Source organism: Bos indicus, chromosome 28 (genome assembly GCF_029378745.1).
Source record: "Bos indicus isolate NIAB-ARS_2022 breed Sahiwal x Tharparkar chromosome 28, NIAB-ARS_B.indTharparkar_mat_pri_1.0, whole genome shotgun sequence".
Lineage (NCBI taxonomy): Eukaryota > Metazoa > Chordata > Mammalia > Artiodactyla > Bovidae > Bos > Bos indicus.
In genome coordinates this window covers 32,864,137-32,877,448 of record NC_091787.1, presented here as the reverse complement: position 1 = coordinate 32,877,448, position 13,312 = coordinate 32,864,137, and the positions used below count along the sequence as shown (strand labels likewise).

Here is a 13,312-nt window from a genome sequence, read left to right as displayed (position 1 = left end):
ACTCCAGTATTCTTGCTTGGAGAATCTCATGGACAGAGGAGCCTGGCAGGCTACAGTACATGGGATCGCAAGGAGTCAGACACAACTGAGTGACTAACACTGCTACTACCATGCTGTTTTCCTAAGGGTTATATAAATTTACATTACCACAAACTGTACAAGGGTCCCCCTTTCTCCACATCTTCATGAAGACTTGTTATTTTTTCTGTTTTTGATAATAGCTATTCTAACAGGTGTGAGGTGAAATCTCATTGTGGTTTTGATTTCCACTTCTCTGAATATTAGTGATATTGAGGATTTCTTTATGTACCTGTTGGAAATTTTCATTGGAAAAAATGTCTATTCAGTTCCTTAGCCTATTTTTATTTTTTATTTTTTTTTTGAGTTTTAGTCAATCCATTTTTTATTTTTTTTAATAAGAAAAAAAACTTTATTTGAAGTGTTCACAAGAATTTTAACATAGTAAACCTCAACTCAAACATTGACACACAAACAATAAAAAATATTAAAGAGTATCATCATACATCATTTTGGCAAAACAAGATGGTCCAAGTTCTTGTCACAAAACATTGCATAGTGACATTTTTCCTGTCAAATGACTAACTGGATGAAAATACCACATTTCTTTTGTGTCCTTAAGAATATGTAGATCATTTATCGATTATTGAGTTTTGAGAAGATTCATCTACAATATATTCCTCTGAAAGCTCATAACCTGACCAATTTTGCCATCATTAACAGAGTCTAAGAGTGCTGCTACCTGCCTCTTTCCATTTATCCTCTGATTCATCTAATAACTTGGAAACAACTAGTACAGCCACTATGGAGAACAGTGTGGAGATTCCTTAAAAAACTGGAAATAGAACTGCCTTATGATCCAGCAATCCCACTGCTGGGCATACACACTGAGGAAACCAGAAGGGAAAGAGACACGTGTACCCCAATGTTCATCGCAGCACTGTTTATAATAGCCAGGACATGGAAGCAACCTACATGTCCATCAGCAGATGAATAGATAAGAAAGCTGTGGTACATATACACAATGGAGTATTACTCAGCCATTAAAAAGAATACATTTGAATCAGTTCTAATGAGGTGGATGAAACTGGAGCCTATTATACAGAGTGAAGTAAGCCAGAAGGAAAAACACCAATACAGTATACTAACGCATATATATGGAATTTAGAAAGATGGTAACGATAACCCTGTATACGAGACAGCAAAAGAGACACTGATGTATAGAACAGGCTTATGGAGTCTGTGGGAGAGGGAGAGGGTGGGAAGATTTGGGAGAATGGCATTGAAACATGTGAAATGTCATGTATGAAACGAGATGCCAGTCCAGGTTTAATGCACGATGCTGGATGCTTGGGGCTGGTGCACTGGGACGACCCAGAGGGATGGTATGGGGAGGGAGGAGGGAGGAGGGTTCAGGATGGGGAACACATGAGAAATAAAGGAATAAAAAATTTAAAAAAAAAAAGTAAAAAGAATTAAGTTACACAAAACATGGAAAATGATGAAATCCCCTAAAAGATGATGCACTGTCTTTAAAAAATATATTATCCTGCAGTTTTCCTATCATAGTGCCCAAAGTACTGCTTTCATTTTCAAGAAGGAATAAAATAAGACTTGAAGGGACTATCTTTATGGTTTGCTTCAAGATTTCATACAAGTTGAGAATTTAGAATTTTTCATTTTCCATTCATAGTGGCAAATAAAAGGAAATTGATAGAGGAAGATGTTTCCAAGTTATTAGAAGAATATGTTTTTGAAAAAATAAATTGAAGTCTTGTGAATGGAAGAGATTAAAAAGTTCATGCTTAGCTAAACACATCGCAGTTAATTTTAAGTAAATCATAAAATTTAGCAATAGAAAAGGTTGAGTCCTTTCTTTGTTTTCTTTTTTTAAAAGACCCCACTTTGGGGAAGACTAATGTGTAGATGAATAACCATACCCAGCAATACTGCATAGAACATGTCTAATGTGTGGGAGTAGGTCAGAAGCAGCTCAGACTAATGGGGTTAACCCACACGATTTAATCACCCAGCCCTAGCACAAAGCAGACAGATAGCAGAGAAGCAGGGAGCAGTCAATTTATTTCTATATTATTCCTAGCTTTTGTAGTTCAGAGTGTCACCAAGTAGATAGTAGGTGTGCATTTCCTACTGTTGCCAAGTCTCTCATATCTCCCCCAGTTAACTGATTATTGACCCGTAAGCAAGATACATTTCATTCATTACCAGTGCAGGCCATTATTAAGAGTCACGTCCCTGATTGGCGGGGAAGCTCTCTTTCTTCCTCCCCCTAATCTAACCTCCAGTGGGAGTGAACTGAGGAGGTGGCAGCTTACAGATACCCAAGAACCACACAGACTGCTTGTTTTCCTGGCTTGGGAATCCAGGACATCCCCAAACTCCCAGAGGGGCTCAGTGTTCTTGTTGCTATTCACTTTATATAGTTTGAAATGGTTGACTCCATGGTAAATCCCTTCCAGAAATGCCTAGCATGAAGAGGGCTGTTGGGAAAACCAGTTGAACTTGATTAATTATGGAAAAAAGACATTTAATGAAGTTGGGATGGAGACCTTTCTGAAACTACATTTAACTTTTAGTGATATTCAAGTTAGGGTTGGAAAATTTTACTTTTTCCAAAGTAAAAATAGATACATTGTTTTGTTTTATACATAATGCTCATTGAAAAAGCCTTCAGACTACACAGAAATCTATAGATTTCCATATTTCATAGTCATTCTGTGTCTCAAAGATAACAACTGTTACTATTTTGGTATAGAGCTTTCTGTATTTTTCTATGGCTTTACAAACATTTAGTTAATTATAGGATATTTAAAAAATAGAATCAGACTATATATGCTATTTAGTAATGTGTCTTTTAATGTAATTTTCTCTATGCAGAAATTTTCATCATAATTTTTAATTGCTTTCCTGTATCCAGTGGTATAAACCTACCATTTGTGGTTTCTAATTTTTCACAAATAGAAGTATATTTTTGTACATACGCATGTGTGTACTTATATACTTTTTTTTTGCTATGAATACTTAAATTGGAATTGTGTAAAAAGAGTATTGTGTTCCAAAATCACTGCAGACAGTGACTGCAGCCATGAAATTAAAAGACGCTTGCTCCTTGGAAGGAAAGCTATGACAAACCTAGACAGTGTATTAAAACGTAGAGATATCACTTTGCCAACAAAGGTCCATATAGTCAAAACTACGGTTTTTCCAGTAGTCACATATGGATATGAGAGTTGGACCATAAAGAAGGCTGAGTGCCAAAGAACTGTTGCTTTTGAATTGTGGTGCTGGAGAAGATTCTTGAGAGTCCCTTGGACTGCAAGGAGATCCAACTGGTCAGTCCTAAAGGAAGTCAACCCTGAATATTCACTGGAAGGACTAATGCTGAAGCTTTAGTACTTTGGCCACCTAATGTGAAGAGCTGACTCACTGGAAAAGACCCTGATGCTGGGAAAGATTGAGGGCAGGAGGAGAAGGGGGCAACAGAGGATAAAATGGTTGGATGGCATTGCCGACTCAATGGACCTGAGTTTGAGCAAACTCCAGGAGAAAGTGAAAGACAGGAAAGCTTGGTGTGCTGCAGTTCATGCGGTCGCAAGAGTTGGACGTGACTTAGTGACTAAACAACAACAAAAAAGAGTATGCACTTTTGTAAATTTTGGTAACAATTAAAAATTGCTCTCAAAAAATTGTATCAATTGTGGTGAGTGCCCATGCCTCCACATTCTTAGAAATCATACCGGAAGTGTGGTGCTTTAGAGTGGATAGCTAGTCTGTGCGTTTAGGGTCATGGAAAGCATCACGTGACCACGTGGCTGTGTTCCTGGTTGTTGAAGTGAGTCACCGTTGCCCAACCAGTGCATTCGTTTGTTTGCCAGATGGGATAACCTGCTTTCCTTTGTACAGTCTACTGTCCTACCTTAAACCCTTCTCCTATGTTCTTCTCCCTTAGATTGAGGAAGACACGTGGCAGAAATACTACTTGGAAGGAGTCTCAAATGAAATGTACACAGAATATCTCTCCAGTGCCTTCGTGGGTCTGTCCTTCCCTACTGTTTGTGAGTAAGTGACCGTTAACCATATGCTCTTTGGCTTTCACGAACATTCAATGTGTCCCTTGCAGGAAAAACATCTCACCAGTAGCCAGCACAGTGCAGCCATTGACAATTACCAATGTCCTGTGCTCAGCCTTCTGCGACGAAGGGGAAAGTTGGTTTCTGCTTTGGGGGTTTCTGCTGACTTTTCTTAGGCTTGGATCCTTCATATGCACTAAATTATGAACTGCAGTTTTTCCTGCATGTCTTGAATTATGCCCCTGTGATATAGACACTTGTATGAAGGGTGGCACAAACCCGTGCCTCTGATTTTACCAGGGTAAGACCAAGTCGTGCTAGCCCCTTGATAAAAGAAATTTTAATTTCTTTCAATCAAGTCAGATCATAAAGACATTAGAGAAGCTGCTGTTCAAAGTGCTTTCAGTATTTGCTGAGGGAATGTGGAGCCAAATGTACACAAAGAGGCTTTTAATAGTCCTGAGCAATTTAGCCTAAGATGGACATCTGCCACATTATAACAATAAAAAGCCTTAGTGTCTCCTTCTACTGGCTCAGCAGGATGGATTTGAGCAAGGGGTAGCCCTAGCCTGCATGACCCTTTAAGGTAGAACAGGTGATCATTTAAGGGCTATGATGTCGGGAGCTCCAGGTGTCCCAGACCTCAAGAAGTTTTCACCAGGACAATGGCTCAGATGTTGGACAGAAGTCAAATAGATGCTTTGTCCCCATGGAAACACAGACTGGGATGCTGCAACATGCAGCCCCATCCTTTGACACTGTAGCAAAGACTTTGGTAAACTCAGTCTCACTGATAAAAACTGTGACGAAGCAGGAAAATCTGGGAACTCGTTGGGCTGAGGAAGAAGAGATATTCCTTTGTGCTGTCTGCATGCCTGCAAACCAAAGCCACCTTCTGGAAAGGACGACCTGAGGAGGACAGTCCTGGGGGCTCCTGGGCTCCTCACAGTTTTCTGTTCTCTGAGCAGCAGAGAGGGGCCAGAGCACCCGGTAACTTGCTGTTTACCTGTCAGTGGCTTCCATCAGTGAGCACAGCAGGTGCACCCTGCCTGTCCCCGGGCCCAGACCCTGAGCAATCCAGAGTCATTTGACTGTTTACTGAGATTTCTCACCCTGTCTCAATGCGGAAGTTTAAATGCTAAATGGACTGGAAAAGCGAATAGGTAATTGATTCCAAAGGAGTTATTTTCTGAAAATGGATGCCCTATTGTAACTCCCATGAGTTCCTTTCTTTTAGAGCCATTTCTCATTCCGCTGTAGAAAGGAGTTAACCATTCAGAGGCACTGGGTCCTGGAGCCCTGAGGCAGTCCCAGGGGATTTTTCTCTACCTTGGAACGTGGACTGCCTAGGATAGAAAGCCCAGGAGGATTCAGGACTTGTATTAGAAACTGGTTCTATAGAAAGGCAGTTGAAGCCGCCTATGTCTAACGTATGGGTGGTCTGAGCACACAGCAGACCTGCCAAGGCCTGGAGTCCCCTGCAGCACTGGGGACATGATGGGGGACTATGTGAAGCCCCCTTCTTTGGCTCTTGAGCCTCCCTGACTTGACTGGTGTCAACCTGAGTGCTCCCTTGGAAGTCCATTCATCTGTGTCCCCCAGCCCCGCCCCCCTCCCCGGCCCTCTGCTTTTCGACTGCTTCTCATTTTTGCTTCTGGGAACTGAGGCAGTTCATTTTAACAGTGTTAACCTGCAGGGTTAGGAGTGCCCTGTCTGGAAGTTCCAGCTGGGGTATCTCTGGGGTCAGTTTGACTCACATATTTGTCTTACACAGTGTTTACTTTCTTAAAACTTGGTCACCAGTGTTTCAAATAAATGGTTTTTCACATAAAAACTAGATTAACAACCTCTTTTGAAAATTTGATAAGCCAACATGGGACCTGCATTTCTACTGAGGCCTAAGTAGCTACAGTTCACCGTAAGGAGGGGTGTAGTGAAGGATCATTCTCTCCCTGATGTCTTATTAAAGTGGCCAAATTCGCATTTACATTGGGGCCTGGCCTCCTCCGTGGGTGAGCTAGCCCACTCTGACATAGGGGGTGTGTGAAACTTCTCTGCCCACTGGAGCCAGCTCAAGAACTGGACACCAGTCTGTAAATATTCCCCTTGATTGATTTTCATGTTGACAACATGTTCTGAGAAGGAGAAAATCCTTCAGACATACCTTGTTGTCAGAGAATTTAGTATTTGTTTGGTACAGCTTCTAGAACACACACACACACACACAAATGATGAAAAACTTGAGAGTGAGAATCTGCTCAACTTACTGCTATTATTCCTTTAATACAATGATACAGCAGAGGTAGAAATAATCAATAAAGAAAGGACATTTAATGAGATTTAGGAACATCCCAAAACATTGAAGCTCTCCTCAAGCATTTGATTATCTGGAGGCTTAATTATCTGTGTTTTCTACTTTAAATTAAAGAAAAGCCATAACTCAAAGTTACCAGCAGTTTAATGATAAGACTCTTCAATTCAGGTTAATTAAAGCACAGCTGTAATTAGAGTGTGGGGCTGTATATCACTGGGCTGGCGCATAAGTATTTTCATTACAGTAAGAATTGGCTATTCAATTTCAAGATGACATAAAGGACGCCAAAATATATTTTCAGCTGGTTCGTGTAAAAGAAAAAGAATTGGGGAATATTCCGGGTATAATAAAACACAGATAAAATATACAGATTTTCAGAGCCGTTTCTGTAATTATGCACAGCATTAAAACAATATGCAGCCAATAACGTCTTGAGGCAGGAAAAGAAATAAATTTGCTCTTCCCCTGGGCTGGCAGAGTGCCCCCTTGCAGGGTAGGATCACCACACTGGAAAGCTTGGAGTTTTCTCAGAAGCTGGGAGAGTCATGCAGTGAAAAGATAAAGAGGCAGGATTAATAGGTGAAATTTGAGGTCATTCCCCAAGAGAACAGAATGCGGGAAGAAGAGAGCAAGGGCAGGAGGCCCCCGAGGTTAACTCTTTTAAGCATTTCAAGCAGAGTGATGCTTTCTCCGGCTCAGGTGAGACTTGCATGAGCCATTGGCCTCCACGTGTGCATCACCAGAAGTCACAGCTTTGTTCCAAAAACAATAATTTAGACAAAATACAATATCTTTTCTAAATATAAATATCATTTACTTTTTCTCAATGAATCTTTACCACAATCCTGTGACCTTTCTGTGACTATCACCATCCCTGGTTTATAAAGGAGGACACTGAGACTCAGATGTTGGTGTTCCCTTCCAAAGACACCGAGCAGACAAATTACAGAGCCAGGCCTCCTGTGCTGGGGCCTTATACAATTGAGAACAGCTTGGAGGAGCTGCTAGCTGAAGGCTAGCTAATTAAGACTCTCCTGGGGAGCTTATTAAACAGAGATTTCTAGACTCCATCTCCAGATTTTTATATCTGGGATAAGCCTCCCAAATCTGCATTTGTTTTGCAAGTAAGTCAGGTGATTCTGATCTGGAGTCTGATGACTCAAAACCCCTACAGACCCCATTCCTCCACACAGGCTGGAGTAACCTCTTATTTCCACTTCAGTCCCTTCAGTTGGGAAGATCTCCTGGAGCAGGGAATGGCTACCCACTCCAGTATTCTTGCCTGGGAAATCCCATGGATAGAGGAGCCTGGAAGGCTATAGTTCATTGGGACACAAGAGTCAGACACAACTTAGAGACTAAACCACCCCACTCTGGGCTTTTCATTGGGATGCTTTTCTCTGATTTTAGCCAAATCATAGAATTGTAGGTGGGTCACATCTTATAAGCTAAAGTTAAGATTTGTGTCTTTGTGGCAGCTTCCTCACCATCTCTCCTTTTTCATGAAAGGGTATTCTGAATCTCTATGGACATTAGGAGTGAGTCTACCCACTACCATGCCAGGCAACCTGCGACTGCTCTCCCCACTCTCTGCACCTAATCCAAATTAGAATAGGAAAAAGGCATGGGGGTTCTGAGCCCTTTAATGCTCTCTGTCCACTGGGGATCATAAAGCAGTTTCACATAAGCACCAAATGCAGAGAAAGACAATTCAAGATACAACTGGCTAGATACCTCTTGACCTTGAGGGCATCATGGTGGCCATTCCTAGAATACCCTTAACATGTTCCTTTTAAGGACCAGCAACTCCTGAACATCTCCTCTTAGTTTTTGCATGGTTGGCTTTCCCCTGGGTCTTTGTGGCAATAAGATCAAGGCAGAGGAGTTTTGGGATCTGAAGGAGAGGGTGCCATCCACTGCTCTCTAAACACCAGTAAACAAGCTGCTCCATTTCCCCTCGTATTCCTCATCTTCTTCAGCAAGGGACTATGGAGAGTGCAGATGGCCAGTGCCAGCCAAGCCTACAGGAATCCAGGGGCTAGGGTATGAGGCTATGTTTGCACCAAGGGGTCCTGTTTTTGAGTAGTTTGAATAGTAGGGTGCTGTGTGATATCATGAAGTATGAGCTGTGGAGTTGCAAGGGTCACACCCCCAGATCAACGACTTGCTGAATATGTGACTTGGACAAGATGTTTGATTTCTGCCTATCCTGCTCTTGATAATTACCAACTGCCTGACCTTAGATGGTCAGATGCCTGACCATCTCTGAAATCAAAATGATAGAACTTTTCTCAGTACCAGCTGATGTCCTTTTCCCCTCTTCTGCTGCCTTCTTGCCACCATCCTTCTATTTTGCCCCACTGAATAGACTGTAAGCACAAAGAAAGAAAGAAATATATCCTGGCATTTCCAAGTTTTGTTTACTCAACTGTTTAGAAAATTCTACCATCAGTCACCAGCCAGTTAATCAGCTAGATATTTAATTATCTTGGGATATTTGTCCCAGTGTGTAGGCATGATGCTGTCTCTAGAAGAACCTACAATTAGATTTGATTAAATATATGCTCATTAAAGGGCATCCCAGGTGGCACTAGTGGGCCTGCCTACCAATGCAGGAGACATAAGAGAAGCAGGTTCGATCCCTGGGTTGGTAATATCCCCTGGAGGAGGGAATGGCAACCCACGCCAGTATTCTTGCCTGGAGAATCCCATGGACAGAGGAGCCTGGGGGGCATAGGTTGCAAAGAGTCCGGCATGACTGAAGAGATTTAGCATGCATGCATGCTCTTTAAAAGATTAATACCAATACTTTCAAATGCCAGGGAAAGGATTCTGTTTCCCTACAGCGACTGCCTTCTGAAAGTTCGCAGTCTGGCCAAAGAAAACAATAGCCATCCTCAGAGGGAGATGAGTACGCCCACTGATGAGTGTTTGATGAGTGCACGCAACCAGGGATCAGAGACTGAGAGCTGCAAAGACAGGGAGTTCCCTGTAGGCTGGAGATACAGAAGAGGCTTCTTGAAAGAGATGACACTTGAGGTGTGCCTTGTATGGAGGTTGGGTTCAGAGAAGAAATAAAGAGAGAGAAGAGGGAATTCTAAGTGATAATGAACCAGGAGACTGAGAGCCACACAAAACTCTCTCAAACACTTAGATCTCTGAGATTTTCCAACAAGAACAAATAGATCTCCCCTTTAGGTGGGGAGATTAGCCAGTCGGTCATCCCTTGTGAAATATAACACTCCTCACTAGCAAAATATAAACGCTTAATTGATGCTTAATTGTATCAGGTTTTACAGCTCAGAAGGGTTAGGACAAAAGATGTGTTTAAAATACTGCGTGTCTCTCTGTGTCCCCCTGCAGCTGGTGGAACAGTTAAAAGTCATATTTGATGTGGAGTATTTCATGCCTGGGTGACTTGAGGATCTCTAATCAGATGTTACCTGGAGTTTTGCACTGTAGCCTGGGTACCAGCCTGGAGGCTTCTATGCTAGTTTCAAACAGTGTGAGGGCTCCAGGGTGTAGTCCTCCATTCCCTCATCCACAGGCATTCAGGGCCCCTCACACTGAAAAAGCCATGCTCTCATCCTGGGCTGTTTGGCATGGACAGATCTTTCCAGTGAAGCCACTTGAGGAAACTTAAATTTAAGACTACCTAGAGAAAGCTAGGAAGGATATGCCCATCTGAATGCAGAGTTCCAAGGAACTGCAAGGAGAGATCAGAAAGCTTTCCTAAGTGAACAATGCAAAGAAATAGAGGAAAACAATAGAATGGGAAAGAATAGAAATCTCTTCAAGAAAATAGAGATACCAAGGGAACGTTTCATTCAAAGATGGGCACAAAAAAGAACAGAAATGATATGGATCTAACAGAAGCAGAAGATTTTGAGAAGAGGTGGTGAGAATACACAGAAGAACTATACAAAAAAAAAAAAAAAAAAATCCTAGTTACCCAGGTAACCACGATGGTGTAATTACTGACCTAGAGGCAGACATCTTGGAGTGCAAAGTCAAGTGCAAAGCTAGTGGAGATGATAAAATTCCGGCTGAGCTGTTTCAAATCCTAAAAGATGATGCTGTTAAAGTGCTGCACTCAATATGCCAGTAAACTTGGAAAACTCAGCAGTGGCCACAGGACTGGAAAAGGTCAGTTTTCGTTCCAATCCCAAAGAAGGGCAATGCCAAAGAATGTTCAGACTATCACACAATTGCACTCATTTCACATGCTAGCAAAGTAATGCTCAAAATTCTCCAAGCCAGGCTTCAATAGTATGTGAACTGAGGAATTCCAGATGTTCAAGCTGGATTTAGAAAAGGGAGAGGAACCAGAGATCAAATTTCCAACATCTGTTGGATCATAGGAAAAGCAAGAGAATTCCAGAAAAACATCTACTTCTGCTTCATTGACTACAGTAAAGCCTTTGACTATGTGGATCACAAAAACCTGTGTGTGGAAAATTCTTAAAGAGATGGGAATACCAGACCACCTTACCTGCCTCCTGAGAAATCTGTATGCAGGTCAAGAAACAACAGATAGAATCAGACATGAAACAATGGGCTGATTCCAATTTGGGAAATGAGTATGTCAAGGCTGCATATTGTTACCCTGCTTATTTAACTTATACGCAGAGTACATCATGTGAAATGTTGGGCTGGATGAAGCACAAGCTGGAGTCAAGATTGCCTGGAGAAATATCAATAACCTCAGATATGCAAATAACATCCCCCTTATGGCAGAAAGCGAAAAGGAACTAAAGAGGCTCTTGATGAAGGTGAAAAAGGAGAGTGAAAAAGTTGGCTTAAAATTCAGCATTCAAAAAACAAAGATCATGGCATTTGGTCCCATCACTTCATGGCAAATAGATGGAGAAAAAATAGAAACAGTGACAGACTTTATTTTCTTGGGCTCCAAAAATCACTGCAGATGGTGACTGCAGCCATGAAATTAAAAGCTGCTTGCTCCTTGGAAGGCAAGTTATGACCAACCTAGACAGCATATTAAAAAGCAGAGACATTACTTTACTGACAAAGGTCCATGTAGTCAAAGTTATGGTTTTTCCAGTAGTCATGTATGGATGTGAGAGTTGGACCATAAAGAAAGCTGAGCACTGAAGAATTGGTGCTTTTGAACTGTGGTGTTGGAGAAGACTCTTGAGAGTCCCTTGGACTGCAAGTAGATCCAACCAGTCAATCCTAAAGGAAATCAATCCTGAATATTCGTTGGAGGGACTGATACTGAATCTGATGCTCTAATGTTTTGGCCACTTGAAGCTAAGAGCCGACTCATTGGAAAAAACTCTGATGCTGGGAAAGATTGAAGGCAGGAGGAGAAGGGAATGACAGAGGATGAAATGGTTGGATAGCATCACCGACTCAATGGACATGAGTTTGAGCAAGCTCCAAGAGTTGGTGAAAGGCAGGGCAGCCTGCAGTCCATGGGGTCTCAGAGTTGGACACGACTGAGTGACTCAACAACAACAAAGAGAAAGCTGGAACTTCCCTGATTTTCAGACGGTAAAGGATATGCCTGCAATGTGGGAAACATGGGTTCGATCCCTGGATTGGGAAGATCCCCTGGAGAAGGGAATGACTACCCTCCCCAGTATTCCTGTCTGGAGAATTCCATGGTCAGAGGAGACTGGCGGGGTTGCAAAGAGTCAGAGATTACTGAGCTATTAACACTTTTTTTTTTAGAGGAAGCTGGGTCTCTTGCCCAATGAAAACTACAGTTAGTTTAACTTGAGTTCTGTGAAATCATTAGAGATGATTTCTAGAGGAAGACATCAGAATTTGAATATGGAACAGAAAGAAGGCAGCAGGCTGTATTATTATGTGATAGATTTATTTAGCCAGCTGCAGAAATGAACATTTTGTGAGAATTTATGGAAAGGCTCAAGTTTCATCTTTAAAAAATATTTTTCCTTGAAGAACCAGCCCTATTCATTCAATTATCTGAGGGTATTATAATTAGGACTGAGCACACATAATGACAGGAATACAACATTGATGATTATTTCTACTATAGGGACTCAGAAAGTGACTAGTAATCCTTCAACATGTGAATAAACCAGTGACCATAAAATCTATTAAGACTCTTAAAAGCTACAGAGGCAATGACAAGTCTAGAATTCTCTACAGGACAGGTTAGGGAGGCAGTCCAACAGAAAATGCCTGGACTTGACTTGATGCTGGATGCACATAAGAAATACGCAGTTTATGTTTTATATTTCTGATGAATAATACTAGCAAAGCTTTCTTTAAAAATGTACTTACTGATGCTTTCTGAAAATGCGCTTACTGATTTTTAGGCAGATGTTAATTGCCCGTATGAAAGAATATAATTATATTTACATTCAAGTGTCTTAGGTGTGCAGTGGAAATATTGTGAGTTTGGGTATGTTTGAAGGTGGGTATTCTAAAGCCTCCCCACTCCATCTTTTTCAAAGCTACTGGGAAATCTGAACAACATTTTTCATGAGCATTTTCAAATACTTCCATTTTCCTGGTACTGAGTCTCACAAATCCCACTGGTTCAAAGCTTCTTTAACTAGATGTTTTCATTTTGAGAGCTTATCATTTTAAATCAGAGCTCCTAAATGTGCATCTCTCTTTTTTTTTCTTCGTTTTAGCCCCTAGATCCTAAAGATCTGGTTTCACAGTGCTCAGTGTTCACATCCTCATCCACTCTGATTACATGTGTCAGTCTGACATTCCCAGGGTGCCTCTGGACAACTGAAGAGGGGCTGGCGCTTCAGGGTGGAGCTAGGTTTGGAGGGCACAGTGAAAGCTGCCTCTTCTGTCCTTGCCCCTTCACTCCTGGGTGAATCATCTTCAGTAGCCCCAAACAACATCTTTGCATACCCTCCCTGAACACATTAGAAAGTATCAA

The 13,312-nt window shown here is 41.6% G+C and overlaps 1 protein-coding gene across 15 annotated transcripts in view; it reads left to right on the top strand.

The window, feature by feature from the left end:
* The window catches only part of KCNMA1 (potassium calcium-activated channel subfamily M alpha 1), a 774,726-nt gene that overhangs the window by 587,160 nt on the left and 174,254 nt on the right, over nt 1-13,312 (top strand). For all 15 annotated transcript variants that reach the window (XM_070782104.1, XM_070782103.1, XM_070782107.1 and 12 more), the window contains exon 15: nt 3,989-4,098. In XM_070782104.1, the coding sequence (XP_070638205.1) occupies nt 3,989-4,098 (110 nt within the window). The remainder of the gene's footprint in view (nt 1-3,988; nt 4,099-13,312) is intronic.